The sequence below is a fragment of the Musa acuminata genome, chromosome BXJ2-9 (assembly GCF_036884655.1).
Source record: "Musa acuminata AAA Group cultivar baxijiao chromosome BXJ2-9, Cavendish_Baxijiao_AAA, whole genome shotgun sequence".
In the NCBI taxonomy this organism is placed as follows: domain Eukaryota; kingdom Viridiplantae; phylum Streptophyta; class Magnoliopsida; order Zingiberales; family Musaceae; genus Musa; species Musa acuminata.
This window is the reverse complement of record NC_088346.1, coordinates 6,240,699-6,268,507: the sequence shown is the minus strand read 5'-3', so window position 1 is coordinate 6,268,507 and position 27,809 is coordinate 6,240,699. Positions and strand designations below refer to the sequence as shown.

The 27,809-nt window shown below is 40.5% G+C and overlaps 5 protein-coding genes across 6 annotated transcripts; 3 read left to right on the top strand and 2 right to left on the bottom strand.

Annotated features, from left to right (window-relative positions):
• Positions 1-677: 677 nt before the first annotated feature.
• LOC103997351 (uncharacterized protein At2g23090) lies at positions 678-3,439 on the bottom strand. Its single transcript, XM_009418534.3, has 3 exons — positions 3,276-3,439; positions 3,130-3,170; positions 678-1,011 (listed from the first exon to the last, which is right to left on the bottom strand). Exons 1-3 carry the CDS (start codon positions 3,346-3,348, stop codon positions 892-894), a joined length of 234 nt encoding a protein of 77 aa, XP_009416809.2. The 5' UTR covers positions 3,349-3,439; the 3' UTR covers positions 678-891.
• Positions 3,440-4,153: 714 nt separating this feature from the next.
• LOC103997352 (uncharacterized) lies at positions 4,154-8,903 on the bottom strand. Its single transcript, XM_009418535.3, has 5 exons — positions 8,722-8,903; positions 6,859-7,020; positions 6,573-6,745; positions 4,580-6,494; positions 4,154-4,500 (listed from the first exon to the last, which is right to left on the bottom strand). Exons 1-5 carry the CDS (start codon positions 8,839-8,841, stop codon positions 4,447-4,449), a joined length of 2,424 nt encoding a protein of 807 aa, XP_009416810.2. The 5' UTR covers positions 8,842-8,903; the 3' UTR covers positions 4,154-4,446.
• A 2,097-nt stretch (positions 8,904-11,000) lies between these two features.
• LOC135622838 (subtilisin-like protease SBT1.7) lies at positions 11,001-13,551 on the top strand. The gene has a single exon (XM_065125073.1). The coding sequence runs from the start codon at positions 11,071-11,073 to the stop codon at positions 13,342-13,344; it is 2,274 nt and encodes a 757-aa protein (XP_064981145.1). The 5' UTR covers positions 11,001-11,070; the 3' UTR covers positions 13,345-13,551.
• Positions 13,552-14,563: 1,012 nt separating this feature from the next.
• On the top strand, positions 14,564-18,035 carry LOC135622837 (protein arginine N-methyltransferase 2-like). 2 transcript variants are annotated; one of them, XM_065125072.1, is made up of 3 exons: positions 14,564-15,330; positions 17,749-17,805; positions 17,902-18,035. In XM_065125072.1, exons 1-3 carry the CDS (start codon positions 14,646-14,648, stop codon positions 17,967-17,969), a joined length of 810 nt encoding a protein of 269 aa, XP_064981144.1. In that variant the 5' UTR covers positions 14,564-14,645; the 3' UTR covers positions 17,970-18,035. The 2 variants fall into 2 exon arrangements, with proteins under 2 accessions (XP_064981144.1, XP_064981143.1); XM_065125071.1 differs by lacking the exons at positions 17,749-17,805; positions 17,902-18,035 and adding an exon at positions 16,883-17,510.
• Positions 18,036-18,069: 34 nt separating this feature from the next.
• LOC135622836 (uncharacterized) lies at positions 18,070-25,976 on the top strand. Its single transcript, XM_065125070.1, has 16 exons — positions 18,070-18,330; positions 18,475-18,519; positions 18,614-18,654; positions 18,789-18,870; positions 20,504-20,548; positions 20,927-20,983; positions 21,859-21,918; positions 22,006-22,133; positions 22,517-22,790; positions 22,879-22,945; positions 23,566-23,636; positions 23,783-23,872; positions 24,349-24,457; positions 24,813-24,904; positions 25,151-25,256; positions 25,702-25,976. The coding sequence occupies exons 1-16, from the start codon at positions 18,199-18,201 to the stop codon at positions 25,797-25,799; spliced, it is 1,497 nt and encodes a 498-aa protein (XP_064981142.1). The 5' UTR covers positions 18,070-18,198; the 3' UTR covers positions 25,800-25,976.
• Positions 25,977-27,809: the final 1,833 nt, after the last annotated feature.

Sequence of the window (27,809 nt, the reverse complement as noted above, 5' to 3'; positions counted from 1 at the left end):
CGACAACAGCATCAACTTGTGCAAATTCTGACATGAAAGATGTATTGTAATCTCCGAACTCCATACGGATGACTGACTCTTGATAACAAATGGAAGATAAAAGTTGGTTTTCTTCAAGTGCATCAAACCAACACAAGACGCAAAATTCAATCTGGAAGTTGATTCAGTGGTTCAAAGCACACCAGAGCAAGATGATCTATCTGCATGAGCTATGAGAGCAATTTAATGATGTCATGATTAGTAAGCAACAAAAATAGTGTTTTACTGCCAAATAATATTGCATAACCCATCTTTTGCTACCAAAGAAAGTTTCCAAGATGGTTTTTGTTACGTCATCCTTGGATTTGATTTTTATCACATTTTTCAGAAATATAATCCCACAACCGATCCACATTAGCAAGAAACACTAATGATTTCAAGCTACAGAAAGTTCCTGTCAGGTGCTAAAGGAACACAATAATCTCGGGAGCACATTAATCTCATTTCACCCTTCCCAGTCAAGTGAAGGTCAGTTACTGCTTCTGAGACATTAAATATATCCACCAAAATGTTTGACATCAGTCATTGTTTAGATTAAACCTCCTTTACAAGCGCAAACACAAATTTGAGTTTCACATACAAGTAAACATGTGATGACTGTCATTCGACAGAGAAATGTAGACCACACACTACGGTAGTATCAGAAAGAGAAGAAGAAAATTTTGGTCCGGAAAGAAGCACACACACATTCTTAATTAGTTTAAAACACACAACATATGTGATGGTGATATAAAGATGAAAGACACAAATAGTTCAGATCAATAAAGTCTGCAACCTTTATATTACCATTCAGAGGTATTTTACCCATACCTATTTCAACCACACTTGATAGGCTTCCTTGTCGCTTGCTTACTACTTCTTAAGGTGGGGGAAGCACTGAGAAACATCAGACTTGGGATGCTTTGCTTCAGCATGTTCTCTGCACTTGACTTCCGATGTGGTACATATAAATGTTTGCATGCATACCTTGCACTGGATTTACAGCAACAAAAACAAAGTGAATCAACAAATACCATATGAATGGCATGATAGCACTTTTAACATCAAAAGCTGATCATGCATTACGCAAAAAAGTTCAAAAAAAAAATCCTGATGTAATTCAATTTTAACCCCTGCAATGAGGAGTTTGTGGTCTGCAAAGCCATGCACTCAAATATCTGCAAGCCAATAGCTAAATATCATTCAAACATTGGGCTGAATTAGCAGTAAAAATTCACAGATATCAGAAAATTCACCTGAGTTGGAAGGAAAGAAAGCCTTCATCCCTGAGAATTTTGACCATTAACATAATAAGCAAAAAACTAAGAACCTATAATTTGATAAGGTCTATATATTTAGGAAGCCTACTGAAATTGTTCTTCCTCATCAATCAGCAAATTGGTTTATTAGTGCCAAATATACTTTGAATGATGACCAAATGCCTAGCTTTGTTATTGCTTCCTTGCTTTGCAATAGCCTTCCATATTCCATATATCTAGCAATGACATTTACCAAAGCATTTTTTTTGGCACAGATACTGTAAACTTAACATAAATTGACAGGAAAAAACAAAGCATATTTCTTGCACAGCAAGCAGTGACAAAGGACAGACAACTTCATTCTCTCCAACTCAAGAGTACTTGTTCTTGTGGTTTAGCGATTGAATAAAACTGCCAAAAAAGGGCCTCTTTAGTTGCTGGAATAAGCCAGCTTTTGCATTTGGTTTACTAAAAATTAAGAGGAAAATGGCCATTGGCCTCCCCCTCCCTCCTCATCCCCTCAATATGTGCCTTATTCTTATCTAAATCTATATATCTCTCTTCAAGAAAAATGTGTGCAATATCTTTTGGGTCTACCCTTAAGCTAGTTCATGAGTTGCCTTCTTCAACATGGCTCTATGACCACTGATCCCAACTTCCATCCGTCAGGACCATCAAGTCTTGAGGCCCTCTGAACACAGAGTGTTGCCAAACAGAATAGAAGAGGAGGAGAAGAAAAAGACAAAGCAGAGGACAAGCATTAGTTTGTCAACGAGGCAACCTGCATTAATGCTGTCTCCATACAAGTGGAGATGAAGAGAAGAAAAAGAAAAAGATTCCTTCTCGTATTGCACATATATTTCTAAAGTTCTCTAAATGATGGCAAATTATTTGTGATTTTTTAATTTTTCCTTCTAATTCATTTTTGTTTGAAATGCTAACCCCCTGATCCAATAGATCCATTCCACTCCCAATTCCATCCCAACAAAAAACTCCAGGTCCAAATCCTTTTTAGAGTTTGCGTATTTTAGTTAGTGTTGTTTACATACAACAAAATGTAATAAAAATCTATTAGATCTAAGGCCAGCAAAGGCAACTTAGCCAAATTTGTGTAGAACTTTTACCGAGGTCATTGCCTAATGCAAATGCAATTGATGAATGGAAAAGCAATTATTCACCTATATATTTTCCAATTTTACATTGGGAAGTTCCATATGAAAAAAACACAGAAAACAATCAGACACAAAGGGAATGTTATTTGCATACAAATGCATACATAAGGACCCAATAAAAACAGATGCCTAATTAAGATAGCATCAGCATATCCATGAAGGTTGTTATCCCCTCAAGTTCATCTATACAAAATAAGACCATCAAGAGGGATACCTCCATCCAAGTGGAACTTGGAACCAAATCTTTCAAAAGGACACATGATTTCCTATCGTTATCACCATCAAATTCTTCCAAAGAATCATACTTTTGTCCCAATCGAAGCATCAGCTAACTAAGCACAACAAAATCAATAATAATATTTTTTTTAAAAAAAACACGCCAATCGTTCCGTATCATCTAAAAGACGAAAGCCAGTCAATTCTTCTGTTCGAAAGAAAAGGGCCAGATCGAAAAACAAAAACCCTAGCTTTCCGAATCATCTACCCATGCCCTTCCACTCTAAAATCGTACGGAGTTATCAACACGTATCCATACAAGGCAATCCACGAACACGAATCCAATCGGTCGCTCCGATCTGATACTGAGATCGCCATTTTCCAGTAAAAAGAGCAACATGAGAGCAAGAAGACCAACAAAAAGGAAGAGGAGGGAAGACGAGAAGTCGAAGCAAGGAGGTAACCTGAATGGTCATGGCTTTCTTGTTCGATTCCAGCTGGCTGCCTGCACCCACAAGAGATAAGGAAAACCGATCAAATCATGAGATTCCACAAAGTTCCCCCAAAAATCAAAGAAAAAGATCAAAGATCTGGAAACGAGTAGCAATACCCTTGGCGGCTTTGTTCTTCTCTATGTTCCTCTCGCGCGCCATCTTGGACTTCTGCCCATTTCCACCACCCATCTCCGATCTCTCTTCCTCTTCCCACTTCTCCCTTCTCCTCCTTGCGATCGGATCGAGGAAGGATGGGGCGATGCGGCAGGACAGGGACGAGATTAATGCAATACAACAGGGAAGTTTACATATCAATTCTTATAAAGTTTATAATATCATATGTACCCTTACAAATTTTTTTTTATGTAGCGACCCATAAGATCTTTATACATAGAATATATATAATTTGTAAGGAATATTGATATTATTAAAGGTTCCAACAAACAGTCAATTGATGGTAACTAAAGAATATAAATTATAAGAGAATATACATATGTCAGGTTTTATGTTTTCCAGGGACATATATGTTAAATTTTAGAGGAAAAATACTTAAAACAGTGAGTTTATAGGGGCGTTTATGAAACTTTTGCCATTAAGACGGCCAAGCACGCGGTGCGAGGGAGAAAGAAGCGCGTGGCATCAAAAAGCGTGAGAGGAGATGAGCGAGGAATAAATGCGGTATGATCTCGTCGGCAGCTTCCGCGCCGTCGTCTATTAACCGCGTTCAAGTTGGTGGACTTCGTGGCACAAAATCTATGGCCTATCGGTGAACGGACATTGGCTTTATGTCCGCTTCTAATTGGATCAAAATGCCAGATTTTGATCGAATCAGACCATATCGGTTCTTTCACTTTCCCTTTGGTCGTCGAATTAGGTCACATCTCGAAACAGATCGAGTCAGATCAGATCCATTCATAGTCATTTTCTTTTTGTTGTTCTAACTTGAATATTGAGTCAGATCAAATACATTTAAAGCCATATATCGACGGTGCCATATACGCTGAGAAAGGCGAAGAAATGAATGAATGACTTCGTTATGAAGTATTTCCTGTCATTTGATATCTCATAAGTACTTCATGGCAGATGTCATTGAGGATAGTATAAACCATGGAAAATGACGACTAAGTACAGCAGAACCATTTCACTAGTATGAATCCTATTGGTTCTATATGCACGCCAAGAGACTGAACATGGATTTCAGATGTTCAACAAAATGGAACTTATCAGAAGGATGCCCGAAGAAAATTGTACACGGAAATCAGAGCAGGAGAAGCAATTGGATTTGCTTCATAGTTGCATTTCTCGGTTGCGTTCCTCTTCCTCAGCCTTCCTCCAAGCAGCCTGAAAGAAGCATCAGATGCGCCATAAGGTTCTCTATTACTTTCAAAAAGGAAACAAAAGAGAATGAATTAATGCTAACCTTGTCTCGTTCAATCCTTGATAGATGGGGTTTCAATGAATTCCCTAAACTCATGCCTCTCCATGCTTCCTGCAACTCCCTTTCCCTGGCTTCTCTACGAGATTCATGCTTGATATAGTCTGCTGATTGTTGAGTTGTAGCCAGCTTGGCCTTCTCCAGTTTGGACTGATGCTTCACCAGGATTTCATCTAAACTTTGTGCACATGCTTTAGGCTGCTGTTTGCTTCTTTTCACTGTCCTTGCACCTTCATCTGCTGCAAGTATCAGTTTCTCCTTCTCAAGTCTAGAGACATGCTTCACCAAGATCATGTCTAAACTCTCTGTATCCTTGACATCGGTTGTTTGCTTCTTCTGGTCTCTTAGGGAAATCTCATCCCTCCTTTGTTCCAAAGCTTGCATTTTCTCCTTCTCCAACCTATGAATTGGTTTGACTAAAATCTTATCAAGGCCCATTGTTTCAAGTGCGTCGCCACCACCCCTATTTCTTTCCTGATAAGAAAATGTTTTCAACACTTCGATCTTAGCTCTTTCAACACGAGACATGCGTTTACTAGCTTGATGCATCTCATCAACAGGATTGAAATCTATATTCTCTTTGCCTTGTTGTCTACAAGCAGAAGGTGGTCTTGGAACTTCTTCATGTATTACCATTACGCCATGATGTTCAATATCTTCAGTCAGTCCTTGAGAACTACTCAACTGTCTACATCCATTGTTAATTGATATTCCATATTTTCCTCCTAATAATTCATCTGTGGTGTTGGATCGCTTTCCTTTCAGAGTTGGGATACTGTCACATGTAGGTGCATCAACATTGCATTTAGTCTCTGCAATTTCAGATTGAAATTCACTTTCAACATTCCGTTCCACACCTTTCCTATCCTCCACTAGTGAGTTGCTCCTGTAATTGTTCTTCTTGAATTCTAGGACATCTCTTTCAAGTTTAGTGACATGCTTCATGAGAACACTTCCCAAGTCCAAAGTCGAGTCTACATGTCTTTCATTTTTGTTTGATGGCTTACTTTCAACAACAACATGGGTCTCAGATGTTTCTGAAGTTCTCTGATTAATCAAATCTCTATTATTTTTCCTTGCTTCTTGAACTTCCCTTTCAAGTCTCGAGACATGCTTCACCAGAGACTTGTCCAGACTGGGTATTTCAGTCAGAGCTTCTTTCTCTTGCACAGTGTGACCCATGATGGATGTAATGCTGGAATCTCTTCTCATTCCTGTTCTTAGTTTAGAAGTGCAACTGCTAATGGTTTCAAGATCATTATCTTTGTCGTGCTCCATTTCGCAAAGTGCAGCATTCAGGCCACAAGTTGCAACAATAACAGCCAGAGAAGCAAGTTCATCCTCATGCAAACCTTTTAGTCTTTCAAGCAACCTGTCAATGATCTCTGTTGGTGACATAGAGATACTGCTGCCACTATCAGTTGGAAGCAAACTGTTCTTGCTTTTTCGTTGTTTCATTTTGGTGGCATGCTTCATGTCTGTGTCACCACTAATATGCGAGTCTTTCTCACGTTCTGCCCCATGACCAGTGTCACATTCAGAAGTTATTTCTGGTACATCCTCCACGGTACGATTGCCATCAGGATTTTGAGTGATTTTGTAAAGTAAATCTCTAAATTCTTCTTTTTCCAAAGAAGAGGGGCAATTTGCAAGCTGTATGAATGCCTTTTTAACTGCTGCTGTCACCTCTTTATCTACCTCGAAGGCAGTTTCAAAAGAAGCAGTCACTGTATGAGTGGACCATCCTCCAATAGCCAAAGATGTTTCTATTTCGCATGTTCTCCTTTGACAATCTGGCCTATCATACATCATTACTCCCAAAGCTCTTGCTGCTTCAAAGGCTTCTTCTGCGCATTTCTCAGCTTTCTCCAACCGTGCCTCTGCTTCTTTACTTTTAATCCTGCTATAAAAAGGATTTTTTTAATCACTTCAATTAGTACATCCTGCACACAATTATGAGATTTAGATAAGGTATTGCCTAGCTGCTCCTAGTATTCGATACCAGGAGGCTTCAACCATAGCAGATTTGCGAGCTTCCATGGCCTTCTGAGCTGCCTCATGAGCTGCAATCTTTTCCCTTGCTATCCTAGTATAATGAGGGTTGGCATTTCCAAGTGTTTCATCAAGAGAAAGGTTCATTCCTTCAATCTCCTAAAGAAAGCACAAAGATACATTATCCTAACCTAAAACTTAAAGTATGTAGACGTGCGAGTACCACACCAAAATTATGTTGAAACAGATAGAATAGATGGCAATGACAGTACCTGTAGATGCTTGATTTTTCTCTTCAAGAATGAATCAGTCTTTTTTCTAGGAAACCAGTTCAGGGGAGAAACATTTTTTCGATGTGGGGGCTTCTTGATCTGTGATGTGGACTTATTAACAGTATTCAAAATCGAATGTCCACTGTCTTTGGATCCACCAATCTGCATGAGAGCTCTCAGCTGTCAATAACAGTTTTCAGTTGTACATAGATCATCAACATTGGTAGAAGCTTATCTTCCTTAACATTAAATAAAAACCAAGGTTTTTTATTAATAACAAAAACATTTTCCAAGTGCTACTTCAAAAATTGAAAATCTCACAGGAATTTTCTGCATGCTATCTTTACAAAATTTGAAAGACATAATGCCCTTGAGTGACATGATCCTGCTTCTGATTGTATTCCAGAATACCTTGGGGCTTGACATCCAGCTCTAGCCAGTGTGTTTGATTTGCCATTCATAATTTTGTAGACACGACAGTTCTGGTGAATTTATCCTCATTAATGTAAAATCAAGAAAATATCTTGACATTGCCTCATGCACATGCAACTCATAGCACCTAAAAATCATTGATCGACTGTTTTCTATCAACAAAGCTACCTGTTCAGTACGTTGGTGAACATGGAGGCAATTGATATTTTGGTTGCAAGCTCATGCACAAATCATGTGGAAAATAATAGAGGTCCATGGTAACACATATATGAAGAAATAGGAAGATATAGCCTTCATTTCCTAAAAGCAGCATACATAAGACTCTATAATGTATGTTTATCTTCCTTGCCAATGACTATTCACTTCTGCCTTTGACCTTCTTCCAAGTTTGGTAGTGCTATAACCTACTGCCTCTTTGAAAATCAACTAAGCCAAATTTGCCAAATTACTGGAAAGTCAACTATGGATGACAAAGAGATGGCATTTCAACAAGGTGTTATACCTTCATTACCTAAAAGAGCACATAAGAAACATAGTCTATGTGAACATAGTTTGCTCGCAAACAATTATTCCCTTTTGCCTTCAATCAGTTTCCAACTTTGATAGTTACTGGAAAGTCAACTATGGATGACAGAAAGAAAGCATTTCAACAAGGTGTTATCCCTTCATCACCTGAAAGAGCACATAAGAAACATAGCCTATGTGAACATAGCCTATGTCAACAAGTCAGTTATTCCCGTTTGCCTTCAGCCAGTTTCCAACTTTGATAGTACTACTAATGTATTTATGCACCATATTTTATGGACTACTCACAACAAAGGCTCCACTGATGTTTTTTCCACCAAAGGGCAGTCCAGTGCACATGGATCCAACTTTGGGGAAGGTAAAACAAATGGATAACATAGTATGTATACTTGATAGTTAAAACAGAAGCTAAGGCAGAAAAATATCAAACAATGGATTATCAAATTACCTAGCAATAGAGGAGAATCGGCAGCACTTATTGATTTAATTTAAACAAGCAACCAAAGCAATTTATGCTTTAGCTAAAGTCAGATATTACATACAATTCAGGAATGGTTGTAAAAAAATTCCCTCTCTGTACATCGATCTTAAATTAGTACTCCAAAAAATCAAGCTTTTGGGGAGATGGACAGGACAACCAAGACTGTGATTAGACTCTAAAGCAAGTATCTCCTGGAAGAACAGATATATAATTACGGGAACTTAATGCGAAGAACACCAGGCATCCATCAAATAGTGACCGAGACGATCAAGAATGCCCCAAGCAAATGAGCACAACTGAGTGTTTTGACTCGAAATTTTAACTACACCAGTAGATAAAGACAAAGAAGATACCTAAATAGATTCATGAGAGGAAAAATATGGAAGTATAAAATGCGATTCGACAGGTTCGGGTTTCCAGAAAACCTTTCTGCCGCAGCCGCTGGTGGTTGACGTCGGAGCTTCAATAACCGAACTCTTCTTCTCGAAATCGCTGGAAGGCTTCGTCACGGGCTCATCAGGCGAGCGATCGCTGCCGGACTCCATGGCGGAGGGAGCTCAAAAATCGAACGGGAGCGAGAGCTTGGTATCGTCTTCCTCTGAAACCCTGGGAGGCGCAAAGGGAAGGGTTCCACGAACCATCTGAAGGCTGTTAAATTCCAAATTTGAAACTAGCCGTTACGAGTTTAGATATTTCCCGATATACCCCAAAAGTTTACTCACTGCCCTACCTGAATATCCTTTGGAAGAAACAGTGGTCCAGCTTACGGGCCCCACTAGAAAAAGTAAGAGAGCCTATAGAAGAGGCGTTATGGTTGAGTGTGCGTCGTGGGTCAGTTCAGGTACCACGGACATAATTCTCCTGGCAGTTCTCAATCTCTACCCTCCATATATGGACGGTAGACATTGAGGGTGATCGGGTCCAACGTATATGGACGGCTAGGATGTGAGGATAGAGATGAGGGAGTTGGGCCATAAATATGCATATTTTTCGATGCATAAAGTACGGGTATACTGGTGATGTATCAATTTCACTCATCAAATTTTGGATATATTGGGTTAAATATCAATTAAATAAAAAAAAAACTTAAATTTATTGGATTGTGACTCGTCAGAGAAAAGAATAGAAGGTAAGAACAATTAACGAAGAAATTATATTGAAGAAGTGAAGAAATTTTATTGAATAAATAAAAAATGTTTCACATTAATATGTAAAGAATGACGAGAAACTTCGTTGATTATTGTTGTTGTGAGGCTACCGCGGTGAGGAAGATGGAGATTGACCGTGGAGCCTCTTAGGAATGTGGTTGCGAAGTTTCGTTTTTCAAGACAAGGGTGAAGTTTCGTTTTTCAAGAACGAAAATTCGCTTTTCTCACTACTCTGATACTTACCATGATAAAAAGATTATAAGATAAAAATAATTACCGAAGAAACTTTATTAAAGAAGTGGAGAAATTTTATTGAATAAATGAAAAATGATTCAATACATTAAAGAAATGATTTCCTTCGAATTTTCCTCTAACGTCTACCCCGGCGTCACAACTTTGCACGCTCAGGCCGCCGCCACCTTGTTGACGTAGAATAATATCGTTGCGGCAGACCGCCAAGCTCGCCTCCACCGACCTCAGCACGTTCTGCCTTTCCTCCCTCGACATGCCGTCGATGTATCACTCCCAATCAGCCTCCGCCTCCAGCAGCTCCTCGAGCTCCAACGCCGCGTGCTCCTCGCTAACATCGGCCGCCGACCCCTGCTTCTTGCGCGGCGTTTGGCAGCCAGGACGTGATGCAAGCGCCGCTCCCGCTTCTTCCATTCCTCATTCGGTGCACTCATGTACCTGTCAATGGCGATGCGGCGATGTGAAGACTCGGCCATAGCTGTTGCGGCCTATCACGGCCGCGGGCATATATATATATATATATATATATATATATATATATATATATATATATATATATATATATATATATATATATATATATATATATATATATATATATATATATATTGTAGTGTATACGTCTACTAAACTTGCTTAAATCCGATTCAAGTATTTTATAATCGGACTTAAAAATGAATTTGTCTAGTAAGCCAATTACGTGTTACATGCTCAGTTTCCATGTTTGGTATTTCAACAGACACTTTACATCTCCAATTGCCGTCAGTATCATCACCATATTTCATATGCCATTTAGGCCACCTTTTCCTTTTTAGCTTCCCACCCACTATCCCATGATCGTCATGGCACATTTTATCCTTATCCAGCTTTTCCCTTCTTTCTCTCCATTATCTTTACCTAATATCTTTACCTACAGTAATCATGATGGTAAGTTCTAATACCATGATGAAATTGATCTCTTACAATCTGAACGATTATGATTAAAGTTATAAGATAACCTTTTTTGTTTGAAGGAATAAGACCATGAACAACCTTTAGCTCACATGAACCTGATTTGGTTAGACTCTCCTCCCTGCTATGCCAAGAAACATGGCATCAAACACAAACAGAGACGCAATCCATGTGATCGCATATGCTTCCTTTTCTCTTCTATCCTGTGGCTTGTGGTTCTGCTTCACCGCCACCACTACCACCATCAGTGGGTACTCTGTTTCTTGCCCGCAACTTCTTTTGTTGTTCTGTGCAAGCAATCATTGCTTGATCCGAAACTTCACCGCAATCTCTTCTTTCTTGCCCACAACTACTTGCTTTAAATTCTTGCACAAGCGCGTGCATTGTACGAGTGTGTGCTACTGGTGAAGGGTGGTGAGAGGATCGATGGAGCCACTGAGGTCGTCGTCATTGATGTTACTGCTGCTGGTGATATGCTGCAGCAGCACCGCGGCGGTGGCGGCCGCCAAGAAGCGGACGTATATTGTCCACATGGCCAAGTCGCAGATGCCGCCTGCGTTCGCGGAGCACCGCCACTGGTACGACGCCTCGCTGAGGTCCGTCTCCGACACCGCCGAGATCCTCTACGCCTACGACACGGTCGCCCACGGCTTCTCCGCGCGGCTCACGCCGGCGGAGGCCCGCGCCATGGAGCGCCGCCCGGGCGTGCTGGGCGTCATGGCCGAGGCTCGGTACGAGCTCCACACGACGCGCACCCCGGAGTTCCTCGGCCTCGACCGCACCGAGGGGTTCATCCCCCAATCGAACACCACGAGCGACGTCGTCGTCGGGGTGCTCGACACGGGCGTGTGGCCGGAGCGCAAGAGCTACGACGACACTGGGCTCGGGCCGGTCCCGGCGAGCTGGAAGGGCGCGTGTGAGGAGGGAAAGGACTTCAAGGCCGCGAACGCGTGCAACCGGAAGCTGGTCGGCGCGCGATTCTTCTCAAAGGGGTATGAAGCGCGCATGGGCCCTATCAACTTGACCAGGGAGTCGAGATCCCCCCGGGACAACGACGGCCACGGCACCCATACCTCTTCCACCGTCGCTGGCTCAGCCGTCCCCGACGTCGACTTTCTTGGCTACGCCGCCGGCACCGCCCGCGGCATGTCCACCCGCGCGCGCATCGCCGTGTACAAGGTCTGCTGGCTCGGTGGGTGCTTCGGCTCCGACATCCTCGCTGCCATGGACAAGGCCATCGAGGACGGCTGTGGCGTCCTGTCCCTGTCCCTGGGCGGCGGGATGTCGGACTACTATCGCGACAACATCGCCGTCGGGGCTTTCAGCGCCATGGCGTTGGGGGTCGTGGTCTCCTGCTCCGCCGGCAATGCCGGCCCCGGGGCTTCTACCCTCTCCAACGTAGCGCCGTGGATCACCACCGTCGGTGCCGGCACGCTCGACCGCGACTTCCCCGCCAACGTCCTGCTCAGCAACGGTAAGAACTACACCGGCGTCTCGCTCTACAGCGGGAAGCCACTTCCCTCCTCGCCGCTCCCATTCATTTACGCCGGGAACGCCACCAACACTACCAACGGGAACCTCTGCATGACGGGGACCCTCCTGCCCGACAAGGTCGCCGGAAAGATCGTCCTCTGCGACCGCGGGATCAACGCCCGGGTACAAAAGGGGTTGGTCGTGCGTGACGCTGGAGGGGCGGGCATGATCCTGGTCAACACCGCCGCCAACGGGGAAGAGCTTGTGGCCGACGCGCACCTCCTCCCCGCCACCGCCGTCGGGGAAATAGCCGGGGACGCCATCAAGTCCTACCTCTTCTCCGATCCGAACCCAACGGCTACCATTGCGTTCAGGGGTACGGAGGTCGGTGTCAAGCCGTCGCCGGTGGTTGCGGCGTTCTCCTCCCGTGGGCCGAGCGCCATCACTCCGGACATCTTGAAGCCGGACCTGATCGCCCCGGGGGTGAACATCCTCGCCGCCTGGACGGGCTCGGTTGGGCCCACGGGGCAGGCGGCGGACCCGCGGCGGACGGAGTTCAACATCATCTCCGGCACGTCCATGTCGTGCCCCCACGTCAGCGGCCTGCTGGCGCTCCTCAAGGGAGCGCACCCGGACTGGAGCCCCGGCGCCATCAAGTCCGCCCTCATGACCACCGCTTACGCCGCTTACCCCGGCGACGGTGGCATCCTCGACGTGGCCACCGGCCGCGCCGCCACTCCCTTCGACTTCGGCGCCGGCCACGTGGACCCGCCGAAGGCCCTGGACCCCGGCCTCGTCTACGACCTAACCACCGAAGACTACCTCGACTTCCTCTGCGCCCTTAACTACACCCCCCTCCAGATCGCGCGACTCTCCCGGCTGACCAACTACACCTGCGATAGACAAAAGGCCTACGAGGTATCGGACCTCAACTACCCCTCCTTCGCGGTGGCGTTCGCAACGGCGTCGACGACGGTGAAGCACACAAGAACGCTGACCAACGTCGGGGCACCTGGGACGTACAAGGCGACAGTGTCGGCGCCGGAGGACGTTAAGGTGGTGGTGGAGCCAACGGCTCTGACCTTCGCGGCGCTGGGGGAGAAGAAGAACTATACCGTGACTTTCTCAACGGCGTCGCAGCCGTCGGGATCGACCGCGTTCGGCCGCCTCGAGTGGTCCGACGCGCAGCACGTGGTCGCGAGCCCCCTGGCCTTCTCATGGACCTAAAGATGGCGTAAGGATGACAACACCGAGACCGTCCGATGGCGGCTTGTCTTAGAAAACAAGTGAAGGTATACTGTGTCGTGTTTTATTACTCGTTGCTGTTTAGATTATTAACATTATTGTGGATGGAACGACAATAAGCTAAGCTTATTGTATATACTATTAAATGAAAAATAATGCTTATTAAGGACTGCCCAATGCTTGATTCGATGTGTTTAGGCTCCTTGAGGGTAGTAATTTAATCAATGGTTCAAATGGTGGGAAAGTGTACGCATTAAACGGAGAACAGAAGTTTGGGAAAAAAAAAAGAAGCTAAATACGCATGGATTTATGAGACAATTGTATACATCATGAAGAATTTGGTAATGTTTTGATTTTAATGCATCTTGTGAACGTGGATCATCCCTTTGACTAGAATCGGTTTTGTCCGGCTTACTATATATATATATATCATGGTTAATATAGTACATAAATATAATTTATTTTTATATATTAATCTATGATTTGATTAATCGACCCACCTATTAATGATTCAATAACAAGAGAATATCAATAATTAAGAAATTTAAATTATATTATTTTGATCATAATTAATCTCTACTAATTATTATAAGTTAAGTATTAATTAAAATTGATATAAAAGATATTATCGATTAATCATCATCCAACATGTGTCTTCTATCGATGAAATTAAAGAGAAAAATTATCCCTCGTTGGTCTGTCCGTATAGATATTAGTTCAAATCAGGCAATTATAAATTGTCTCCGCGAAAAAAAAAAGTCACGATAGCTAAAAGTTGTTTCTTAAAAAATATTTCTCATAATATATTATTCCTTTATTATAGTGTATAGAAGTTCATCTTTTTAGCATTGAAGATCAACTCGGATTAATATAAATATTTTTACCTTAAATAATTTTTATGAAAACTCAACATTTTTACTTGGGAGACATCTCGAACAATCTCCTTGAGATATTTTTATTTCAGATGTAGCTCAGACAATCATAGTATGCATATGGATTTGAATTATCGAAGTATCTTCCCGTAATAAAAGAAAAATAATTTATATTGTCATCCTTTAACCCTCCGTGAATTGCCGTACATTAGGAACCGAATCCAACTCCATTAATTGGGTCGGATAAATCTGCATGCCCGGAAAAATCCGACCCGTTGTCATCTGCCCGATTCCACAAATTATGATCGTATGGTTCGGCCGGTCCGGAATCGGCCTGACATCTTTGCCGCCCTAATCCAGCTTCCATCAGCTTCGCCCACGAGGAAGAGAGAGTAGCCTCGCAACCACGCTATGGCGAAGTCGGCGGAGGAACAGCTCTGCGAGGCGGCTGTTGAAGGCGACTGCGCCAAGATCGACGACCTCCTCTCTGCCGGTGCCGACCCCACCTACTTCGACGCAAGCGGGATGACGCCCCTCATGTACGCCGCGCGCCACGGCCACGCCGACTCCGCTCGACGCCTCCTTTCCGCCGGTGCACCGTGGAATGCCCTCTCGCCATCAAACATTTCCGCCGGTGACCTCTCCATGGAGCACGCCCATCAGGAGGCCTTCGACGTTCTCCTCAACGCCGGCATCCAGGCTGAGCTCGTTCTCGGGACCATCGCCCGCGTGGCGGAGCGCAACGGCGAGAAGGAATGCGGCGGCTTGAACTACCTGGAGGACAGGGTGTCCTTCAGCGAGGACAAGCTGATGGACTCGGAGAGCAAGGCGGTGATGATGGAGTGGGAAAGACCGCTGATGGAGGCACACGCGAGGGCCGTATGCGGCGGCGGTGGGAAGGTGCTCAACGTGGGGTTTGGGATGGGGCTTGTGGACGAGGCGATTCAGAGGTACGGGCCGGTCGAGCACACGATTGTGGAGGCGCATCCGGAAGTGTATGAGCGGATGCTGCGTTCAGGCTGGGGGAAGAAGGAGAATGTGAAGATTGTTTTTGGACGGTGGCAGGATGTTCTTCCGCAGCTTGAGTCTTATGATGGTAATATCTTCATTGAGTTCTAAATTTGTGCTTCAAAATGTTTCTTATATTATCTTTTAATACTAATATTGTCCAAAAAGGTAAGATCTACTTTGTTTATATGGTCATAGATCATTAATATTTGCACCCTATGAAAGAAGAGTCACTGCATTTGTTATTTCAATAATCAATGGGAAAATTAGTTTTTATTATAATACAAGAACACCATCACCAAGTACATGCTTTCTCATAGGATTGTTAAAAAAAGTATTTCTTATGTTATCTTGCAAGTGGTGGTGAATGGTAAGTAGTAAAATTAGCAGAAAAAATTTTTGCTTTGTTTTGTGTGATTGTAACTATAAACAGAACTGAATTCTTCATAGAATAAATAGGAAGAAACAAGGATTTCACCAGAGTAGTAGAACACCATTGCCAAGTACCAACATATGTAATTCTGAATGATTGTTGATGTTTCATCTTTACTGAAGTATCCTCATTTGGCTATTGGATAGCACTAAAATTTGATGAACTTTCTCCTCTGCAAGAGCATGTTACTGTGGCTGTTGGCAAAGATGCAAAACCAAACCGTTTACTTGGACTTGAACTTGCCTGATTTTGATGTTGCTGATACAACCTTTCGTTCTGAGCTCCTTATGGATGGAACGTAATGCCTAGAACCAGAGGATATACTTGTTTCAGACTGTGCACTACCCGTTGGTTATACTTTAATGTTGGCCCTATATGAACCCCTCCATGTGTAGTATTTTAGGTAAAAAGCTTTGTACCACTTAAATCATGAACCTTTTGTCTCCAATTTTTCTAGCAATTTCCTATACTTTCAGGAATTTTGATTTCTTAGGAACTAATTTTACTCCACTACATAATCAAGTATAAATTGTTTAAACTAGCCTAACTCTGCATGGGATGGATTCCATAGTATTTCTCTATGTGGATGTAGAGGTTAAATAGGAGTCATGGTTCTATAATGCAGGTTGCCAACCAATGTTAAGCCAGTTTGTGCCATGCCATGGATGGCCTGTGTTAAAAATATAATATGTAATTGTATAATGTTATATCTTCTCAATATAAATATATATTCTATAATAAAAAGGTGGGCCTAATAAAAACTGAGCAGCCTAATAAAAAGGCATGGGTTCTACCCAGAAGTTTGGCTAGTCCATGAGCAGCTAAGTCTAACACCACTTATTGATGTCTTGGTTTGGTTTTCATGTCCACAGGAGATACTCATGGTATTCCATAATCTTCAGAGTCCCATCTTAACCACTTCCTAAGTCCCAAACAATAAAGTTGAAATCAAGGATTTAAAAACAGTATATAGACTTGCACTTGACTGTAACATACATCAGTACGGTACTTTTGCCATTGAAATAGATATAAAAATATTTAATGTGTTGGTTTTACTATGACATTAATTTGGTTCTATTTGGAGAAATATCTGTGGAAAATTTTTAATGTCTGTGACTTGGCATATCGCTCTATGTTCCGAGGCTTTGGTTGATTGTGCAACGGACTATTGGTTTCGTTTCAGTGCTATAATATTCTTATCCTGCAGGAATATTTTTTGACACTTACGGAGAATATTATGAGGACTTGAGGCAATTTCACCAACATCTTCCTAGACTACTGAAGCCCGGAGGTGTATACTCATACTTCAATGGGCTGTGCGGTGATAATGCATTTTTCCATGTAGTTTACTGTCAGTTAGTTGCATTAGAACTTGGAAATTTAGGTTATTCTACTCAATTTATTCCCTTGCCTGTAAAAGATTGCTTGACAGAGGAGGTATGGGAAGGTGTGAAACGGAAATACTGGCAGCTCGACACATATTACCTTCCTGTTTGTCAGCCATTAAGTGATTCAGAATGATCTTTTCGTGCCAAACTCGAGGTTGCTCTTAAAGCTGGATTCATCCTCAATGTTGTGCTTCTTTATGCAAGCAACATAGTGTTTTCAGGTGTTAGGCTTCCATGATTCATCCTCAATGTTGTGCTTCTTTATGCAAGCAACATAGTGTTTTCAGGCGTTAGGCTTCCATGTTCACTATCTGGTATTGTGGGCTTGAAGCCTGAGAGGATGCTTCAATTTGATGATTACAGTGTCTAATGAACAATAGCTACATGGTTGATGTGGGCTTAAGCTTCAACTATATTAAATCAACGTCGTGCATACTATGTCCTTCACAGGCTTGTTTTCTGCTTTGTTGTGCTGAAGCTGGTCATACAAGTTGAATTGTTGCTCATAAATTCTGGTCCTTTTGTTCATCTTGATGAAAAAGGAAAATGTTTCTCATTGCTATCACTGCTTTGATTGTACTGTTTCAAATTTGTTTAGTTCCATGAGATTCGTAGGTGCATTCTCCTACTAATTTCTCATCTTATCAATATATATGATATGATAATTGTGCTTAATTTTGTACAGGTCAAAATTCTTACTTTTGTTCTTTAGCAGCAAGTCTGCCTTTGCAACCACGCTGTCGTAAGTCTATCGTGTTGTGGATGGCTCGATTAAATATCAAGCTATAACTTTGCCTATTTGATAGTCATCAACAGCCGCGAGATTATATGTCTACAGGAAACCGAGAAACAACGAGTGCTGCTGCAATGTTTTGTTCGAAGAAAATTAAAATAAGCTATTATTGAAAATTAGCTACGCGGTTCGGACAGCGAGCGCATATGGTTTCCGTTTAAGACACGGTTCGGGTCGGTTCGACTGAGAAATCTGGAGATGTCGAGGTGGACCGGGATCTCCTGGTCCGGTTCTGGAAGCTACTAGGTTTTTATCGTTGCGAAGCGGGGAGGCGAATCGAAGTGGGCGGGGGTGAAAGGAGACGCGGAAGAGCGGAGACGAAAGTTTGCGCCCGGAACTGAGATGGAGAACGGCGGTCCGCTCGTCGACATCGGATCCGCCGCGGAGACGGTCGCAGCGGTGGAGGAGGAGGAGGTGGCCTCGGTCGCGCCGCTTCACCAGATTGAGTCCCTCTGCATGCGCTGCGGCGAGAATGTAATCTCCTTGAGCCCCATTATCTTGGTGTCGAGATTGAATAATTCTTATCTTCACGGTTCACAGAATCCGATGCTGTCTTTGATGTTACTGTTCTCGTAGCTTGGAATTTTTTGATTGTTACATGCGTTGTCTTCGATTCAGGGCACGACGAGGCTTCTACTCACTCGGATTCCGCACTTTAGAGAGGTAGAATAAAGACAAAAAAAGATATTCTTACGAGAAATTTTCATATATTGATAGAGAAATTATTGCAAGATTTTGCTTCTGATCTTCTATGCAGATTGTGTTGATGGCTTTTGAGTGCCCACACTGCAACGAGAGGTACTGCACGTTTTTTTTCTTGTTTAAGAACTTGATAGGGAATGAGAGATGGTCGCTGCACAATTATTTCAGATGTTCTTTTCAATTAAAATTTGGTGAACTGAGTTATTTCTTGATTTTTTAATCGTCATTAGGAATAATGAGGTTCAGTTTGCTGGTGAGCTCCAGCCTCGAGGATGCTGCTATCGCTTGGAGGTGCCTGCAGGGCATAGTGAGGTTTGCTTTCGCTGAACTAAGATATTCCGGGACAAGTTTCAACTTAGATTCTCTCACTTTGTTATTCTGTTGAGGGTGGGTCTTAGTGACATGGTAGGATTGTTCTTTTGTGATCTGGATGAGCGTTTGAGTCATATAAATTATCTCTTTGCCTATAGGAATATGGCTACTTATGTTTACTCTCGCCTTTTATTTTTGAACTTTGGTATTCAGTTCATGTTTGGTGATTTCCTAGAAAGTCTTTTTTTCTTAAGTACACTAGTTAATTATTTAGGTGATCTTTTTGTTGTTGAATGGGCTACTTTAGATGTCACTTTTGAGTTAGCATCTCTCCTTCCTAACAATCAAATGTTATTTAACCGTATTATCCTTTAAATGAAAATAATAGTGACAGGAAATTCTCAAGCATCCATAATGTTAATTTTGGTGCAGAATTATATAAATAGTTTTAATCCGATGCTGACTATTGAGGATATAGCTCTTGTGAATTTGTTTTCGGAGTTCAGGGGTATATATTGTTTTACATTGTTGACATTGAAGAATGGATAAAAAGGTACCATTTTGACATTTCAGAATTATTTATCTTAAAACTTAAAAAGAAGTCGTTGAAAACAACAATTGACTTCATACTTATTCTATTCTTCTTACCAAAACAATTATAGTTTTATGGTTGTATTGTCTATTGTGATTATTACTTGGTAGGTTGTAAACAGTCTTTGTGTCATCATAGTTTAGCTACTTCAGGCATCGATTTCTCTACTTGCAGTTTAAATGATATGATGATTTTGGCTTCTTCCTTCTGTTGTTTCTCAAGATAATCTTTTAGTTATCTGACACCTTGATGTATGGTTATAGGGAATTCTATCCTGTGTTATTGTTTTATATTGTTAACTTGTTATGATGATATTGCAACAACTTGCCTTATGAAGTTTTACCTCTATGTTTTTTTATTCTTCATCTTCTATTCTTTCAGTTATCTTTAGTTTTGTTCTTCGAGACGTGCTACCTTAGATGTCACAATTTCATTCAGGTCTGTAGATCATGTTCCAAAGTGTCATAATATATAATTTTTTCTGTTTAGGCATCATAAACAATTAGAACCTTTTATATTCGTCAAGATTTTCTTCTAAATGAATTTAAAATGGTTGCAAATTTCTTTCTTCTGACGAGGAGAACCTAGTCCATCTATTATAGGGTTTCTTCACCTTGAATTTATGGCTCATTTGTGTATTATATCATTCGTAAGCATTGTGAAGCTCATCTGACTCTGTCTTTGTACCACTAGCGTCTTTTTTTTCCCTTTTCAATTTAGCACATCATTGATGTTTTGAAATGTTTGATTGATGCCCTTAATTTAGTCTGAGAATATTTCTATCATGTATCTTCTTTTCATTGTCTAGCATGATACTCATAATAGATATTTCCTCGCTAAACTTAAATTTTGTTTATTGGTTAAGCTATTGTCAAATTTAAATTCAATGCATCTGATTATTTTGCATGTGATGGTCAAGTTAGGTTTGAAATTTCGATAGTTTTGTGCTACACTAGTACAGTAGGAATGCACCAAATCCATTTGAACCTCATTTTACTTCTGCAACTAGTAAAACTCTTAGCTGGATTATTGTTTTTGTAGATACTTAATCGGCAAGTGGTGAAGTCTGATTCTGCAACTATCAGGGTAACTTTTTGCTCTTTCTTCATATTGTTAATTGTGAGATTTTGTAAAGCTTGCACTGTAGTTCTAGTGGGTTTATAAGTTATTTGCACTTAAAAGAATTATAATACTTAGTATGTGCCATGAGTTGCATTAACATAAGGATCAACTTATGGCCACTTATCTTTCTATCTGAACCCAGTTTATACCATAATTTCCCACACATTTCGTTCCATGGCAACTGTGGATTAGGTAGAGCAGCTTCAATGACCCAAGCAATTGTTATATCTAATACATGGCTTCTGGGTCTGCATCTCATAGTATCTAGGCATGCATAGTTGTGCATCCTGTTTCTTTAGTTACTGATTGACATAATGACATTTTCTTGCCCTATATTTACAGGTTCCAGAACTGGATTTTGAGATTCCTCCTGAATCTCAACGTGGAAGGCTCTCTACAGTAATTCTCTTTCCAAATGATAATATTCTTGTTTAAAAGACCTCTAGATGCGGTAGTCAATGAAAGTGAAATGATTAATGTTAGTGATACGAGGGGAGGTAGAGAAAGATCTAAAAGACTTTAATAGAAACTATAAATAAAGATTTAAGTACTCTGAACTTAACTAGGCATATGATTTTTTACATATCTCTATGATGGCAAAGGATCGATGTAGGTGACCCCAAATAATTGGGACTTATGATATTATTGTTGTTGTTCTTTATATTGACAACTCTTCTGTTTTAATCTTTTGTTGACATGGTTGTTTGTGTCTCATAACTAGTCTCATTAGTCATTTTCCTTTCACCTTAAAGATCTAATATGATGGTTAGGACAGAAATAATAAACCATGATAATTTTCTAGAAACTTTTGTAGGAGCAATTTTCTATAGAATTTTTTCTGCTTCAACAAGGCATGACTCAAGTGACCTGCATAAAAGGGGATGATTGTTTAAATATAGAAGATTAGTGGAAATTTCTAAAATGGAAAAGTAATTAGTATCTTATTCATAAGTTGCCAGTCACAGGTGTATCTAATGCCTGATTAAAATTTTATTATGCAATGTGCCTTATACTTCTGCCTTTTGAGGACATTATTTTTCAGTTCTTGACATTAGTTGAGAATATGTACAAGAGAACTAAACATAAAAGTAAAGATGGTGCAGCAACCATTTTCCAATATAAAATTACTGAAAATTCATCCATTCGAATATGTTAAACTCTTTCTTGAGTTGAAGACATATCGACCATGTATGATGTTGCATTGTTTAAGTAATGGTCGTACACATTCAGTTTGTCCCTAACTTTACCAGCCCTTGTTGTTGTCATGCTATTAGGTAGAAGGGATACTAGTTCGTGCTGCAGATGAACTGGAGTCCCTACAAGAGGAACGAAAGGTACATCAAGGATTTCCACTGTTTCCCTATTTGTTGAGCTTACACTGTTCTGCATTCATCTCAGTGTATGTAGTTCATTTTATGCAGAAAGTGGATCCCGTCACTGCTGAAGCTATTGATGAATTCTTGACAAAACTGAGATCACTTGTATCAGGAAATGATGCTTTTACTTTCATAATTGATGATCCTGCTGGAAATAGTTTCATTGAGAACCCGTAAGAGTTCTCCTATTAACATTGCTGCCTTAGTTATATGACATTAATGGTTTTGTTATTCCATTCGATGTCCAAAAAAGTTGCTTAGTTTCCTGCAGTATATGGATGTCTCTAGTACTCTTTGATGTTTCTGGTTATTACATAATGCATGACTTTTGCAAGCAAAAAAAATAGTAGATATTAGGTTTTAGGTAGAGATGTAGAGATCATAACCCGCTTGTGGAGATTTTTTTTTGGATCTAAGGATGAGCCAGATAAGCTGTGTCATGGTTTTGTCATGGTATCTTTTTCACAGAGAGATCTGGGATTTATGCCTTATAAATGGTCTCATGTAAAGTTTCTTGTTGTCCATTTGATTTTATATATTCATTAATCTGGTGTAGGTTAGCTCCATCTCTGGACCCTTTGCTGTCTATTAAATTTTATGAAAGGACCAAGGAGCAACAAGCATCATTGGGTTTTCTTGTTGAATCATCTCCAGAAGAAGAGCCTGAAAGACAGGTTGATAGGGATGCTTTGGCGGAGGAAAATAATGTTAATGTAGTGCAGAGGGAGCCACATGGCTCTGTTGGAGCTCTTGCTGGCCGTCGTGCAATTGCCCAGGGTAAAGCTGAGGATGTTGCAGCAGCCTTGTGTAGATACTCAGCACCAGAAGAGGTAAAATTTTTCTGTTTGATTGACATGTTTTTCTTTTAAGGTTACTTGTAATATTTCCTTTATCTTAATTGTTTCTTTGTTTTCTCAGGTCGACACTCTACCATCAACATGTGGGGCTTGCGCAGCTGGATGTGTTACTCGCTTCTATTCTACTAGTATCCTTCTTTTAGTTCATCATAATATCCTACGTGCTTTTTTTTATTGTGTCGATGTTCTATTTATGTTGTCATAATGTTTAAGTGCTAATATATAAATTACATATAACCACTATTTACATTCTGAAATGGATAACTGAGTTATCTAGACTAGGGTTTCCAACACATGAAAAAAATGGCATGGAGACAGTCACATATCAGTATTCTAGCAAGATTTTTCAAGCTATTTAGTATATGCCATTGCTTTCCCATTGCCTGTTAGGCTGCTAGTGAGTTTGCAGACAATCCTTGAAAGCCAACAGATTCCTACATAGAGTGATGATATCGAATGGTGTTTTTGTCACATATCATGAATTCTTTTATTTAGAAATGATAAAAGAGTAATGAGAAAGAGTTCTGAAACTTGTTTTTCAAGTAAATCAGCAACTTGTTTCTTATGCTTTTGGACTTTACCTAGTACAATAGAAAAAGGTTCTTGGAAAATAAAGTGTTAAGTTGTCGTTTGTGATAGTCTTTGTGAATTTGTAATTTTTTTCTTTGTAATTAAACTTCTGTTCTGACATTAATTAATGTTTGATTAAATTATGTTTCGTGATTTTGTGTTCCTGAACAACATGCAGAAATTCCATACTTTCGAGAAGTTGTTGTGATGGCAACCACATGTGATATGTGTGGTTATCGTAGCTCCGAGGTTTGATGTTACCTTAAATTGTATATATTAGGAAATTTATTCATCCTTTTTTTTATTTTCAAGGTTTTCGTGAACTCTTGTGTGTTTTTAACCGTTGGAGAGTTCTGAATTTTGTTTGTTAAACTTGTTGCTGCTGCCGTGAATAGTTAAAGGCTGGTGGTGAGATCCCTGAAAAAGGAAAGAGAATCACAGTGTATGTGCAGAACATAGAAGATCTTAGCCGCGATGTGATAAAGGTTTGTCTGCATTTCTCTATGACTTGGATGTACAACCATCATAATAGAACTTCTATGCTTCGAGCTACTCATAATTTTGGTATAACTTGCACTCTGCAATGAAACCCATATCAGCATTGAACTTTTCAAAAACATTATATAGAAACCAATTAATTCAAAATATGCATCCAAGATTATTATTTATTAGGATTAAAATAATCTTCATCTGCATTCTGCATATGAATTATTATCTTCGAGAGGTTTCCATATCCCTGGTGCCATCACAACAGACTGATGTTTAAATCTGTGGTGGTAGTCTTCAAGCTTCGAAAATCACTATAGAATCTAATTCTTTAAAGTTTGTCTTGAAGTAGATAATGTGATAATATGCACAACATTATTTTTCGAAAGCATCAGTGTTCTCTTTTGTAGCAGAGCTGCAATATTTCCTAACACTAGTGTTTGTCTTCTTGTTGCTGCTTTCAAATTTTCCCCAGTCGGACATGGCTAGTGTAAAAGTTCCTGAGCTTGATTTGGAGCTTGCAAGTGGCACTTTAGGTGGAATTGTCACAACAGTCGAAGGTCTAATTACTAAAATTAGCGAAAGTAAGTTTTACCTTTTCACCTCCTTAAGCATATTAATCTCTCTATCATCAGAATAATTACATATGTTGCTAAATTTTTTCTGTTACACCTCTTTAATTACCTTATCACAAGTAGATATCTTAATGTTTCCAGCTTTTTTTTTTTTTGAGTTGGTTTCTACACCATACAAAGTCTATAAAGGCATATTTACAAATATAGAACTTCAAATGAAGCATATAGGCCTCGTGCAGATCTTGTATGTTGGATGTTTCAGGGTTTTCCTTTTTTACTTCATCTTTTGGGATCTTTTACTAATTACAACTAGCAAAATCTCTTGTAATCTTGGAAGAAATAATAACACAGTTATTGCTTGCAGATCTTGAGAGAGTACATGGATTTTCTTTGGGTGATAGCAGTGATGACTGGAAAAGGAAAAAATGGCTGGATTTCAAGTCGAGTCTCGCTAAGGTATTTGAATTTTACTTTGTTGTAAAGTTGTGAAAAAATCTATACTCCATCTATTTGTGCACATATCATGACAAGTCTACATGAAAGAATATACGTTTTTTCGCTAATTATTTCTTTGTTATTCTCTGGTATACAGATCTGATATCTATTTCACTTAGCCTTCTTTTTTAACGAATGGTAGAATTTGTGAAGAAACATTGGCCAACCTTCATTTTTGGCTTGACGTATATGTTGCTTCTCATGCAGCTTACGAGTTTAGAGGAACCCTGGACATTGATAATTGATGATGCATTGGCTAGTTCTTTTGTCTCCTTTACCACAGACTCTGTGGAGGATGACAAGCGGCTTGTTGGTAAGTTCTCGCTTGTATAATAAAAATTTTAATCAAGGGAAAACAAAAACACTTTACCACACCACTGTCAACTTTGAAAAAACATTTAAAATAGAATCTAAGAAAAAAGCAAGCATATAAATGGCTAACCAGTGGTTCTAACTTTATATGCATCCTTCCATCTGAAATTGTTTCATATTTTTCATCTGTAAACAGTCATTTTTTTTAGAATATGCTAATGGTAGTAAATTTGTCAATAACAAATTACTTTATCGAATTCATTTATTTTCGGTCTTAACAGTACTGTCTTGGTTTATATGTGTTGATAGGGCCAATCTCTCAACAATAAGATTCTGCATTACCATTGATACCCCGAAATCACTTGTGTTACATCATAGAATGTACTGTAACATGTATTGATGACTATGACATGCTTTTCTTATCCTTTGATGTTCGGCGATGACAGTTGAGGAGTACGAGAGAACCTGGGAGCAGAACGAGGAGTTGGGTTTAAATGACATGGACACGTCGTCGGCGGACAATGCTTACAGCAGAACCGAGTAACGAGGGTTCATATTTAAGATGTAATTTGGGTTGGATATCTAATGTGTACGATTAATTAAGCTAAGGATTTTATTGTCGTTTTATAGGCCATGTAAAAGTTATTTTGAATTATCAGGTTAAACTACTTTTGTTTACTATACCAAATCCAAGAGTGTTATCTGAGTGCGAGTTCTGTCATTGCTGTGTTGTGTTGTAGAGAGTAAAATCAATCCGTCAACTTGATTCAAGTCGTCACTCCACGGGTTCAATTGTAGGGTTGGCAACACTTCTCGATTGGTTTTCTACGAGGCTTGAAGCAATTCAGGGGAATATGTCATTTACGTCTTGGTCGATGTGGTTTGAACCTGTATATGTAGGATTATTTGAGATGAAAATAATGAGCTCTCAAGGTACCACCTGTATAAAGATTGAGGTTGAAAGAGATTTGTTGATCATATTCTTCTGACGTCTAAGTTAGTAACCCGAGGTGTACAAGTGTGGGCGCAAGTAATTCTTAGTCTTTTTTCTCTATGTGAGTTTTTATACATGATCGTAAAGGACAAAAAAAAAAGTTTGCGATTATCTTTTTTGTCATAAATGATAAGAAGAAAGTTTATAATTATCTTTTTGATCATAAATGAGAAGGAAGCTTGTGATTGTCTTTCTAGTCATAAATGACAAAAAAAAAAAACCTTCGTCTTCTCCTCCCTCTTTAGGCATCACGTGATAGTAACGTGTCGAATGGTTAATCGGTAATGTATTCCTTTGTCTTCTCCTCCCTCTTTAGGCATCACGTGGTGGTGATGTGTTGAATGATTAGCTGATAATATATTCCTTATCATTTGTCCCCCTTTGAAGGCGTGCTTTGGGGCTCTTGCGAGAGCGGCTTGAAGTGTAGCTTTTAATTCATCCGATACAAAAGTGTTTGAGATTCTCTCACGTGTTGGGTTTTCCCAACTCACGTGCTTTGAACACGTTTTGCACTATATTTTCACCATAACGGATTTCTCTTCACGCGGGTCGGGTTATCTTGACTCACGTGCCTCAAATACATTTGACCTTGCACCTCTACCGTGATGAATTTCTCTTCATGCATATCGAGTTTTTCTGACTCATGTGCCTCAAATATATTTGACCTTGCACGACTTAGGCAAAACAAGCTAAGTCTGTGACATCACGTGCCTTGGGCACATTTGCCTTGTACCTCCGTCGTGGTGGATTTCTCTTTATGTGGGTTGGGTTTTCCTAATCACGTGCTTCTGTCACATTTGGCCTTGCGCCTTCGTTGCATTGGATTTCTCTTCACGCACGTCGGGTTTTCGTAACTCACACGTTTCAGGCACATTTGGCCTTGCACCTCTATCGTGACAAATTTCTCTTCAGAAAGATCGAGTTTTCCTAACTTGCACCTCGAGCACATTTGGTCTTGCGCCTCCATAGTGACGAATTTCTCTTCACGTGGGTCGGGTTTTTCTGACTCATAAGCCTCGAACATATTTGACCTTGCGTCTTCGTCATGACAAATTTCTCTTCATGTGGGTCGGATTTTCCCAACTCGCGCATCTTGGGCATATTTGGCCTTATGATTGTGATCCTTTATAGACATGAATCTATATTTCTTGAAAAGGAAAGTGTTTGGCTCCTCTTCGAGCACGGTGGTGGCCTCTTTGGCTCCGACCACTGTCTGCGAGCCATTGGGCTTGACTCGATCCAACCACCAAGCTAGAATTGATAAGCCAAGAAAGAAGCAAAATATTATCATGAGGAAGATGCCTCATCCTTGAAGGGGTCGGGAACCCGATGAGTCAATTCCCGAGAAGGAGTCTCCTACCTTCGCATCATTGATGCTTTCAAAGGGTTCTCGAAGTTCTCGATCCTCTTCGAGAAAAAGAGGGGATAGACTAAAGCCGATATTCGACTTATGCAAGAGCAAACCCTTGCACTTTGCGACTATACAAATAGCCAACCTGCTAGACTCAACCTTGGGAGTACCGCTACAACCAATATGGGAGGGTTTACATGAGGAGCGTA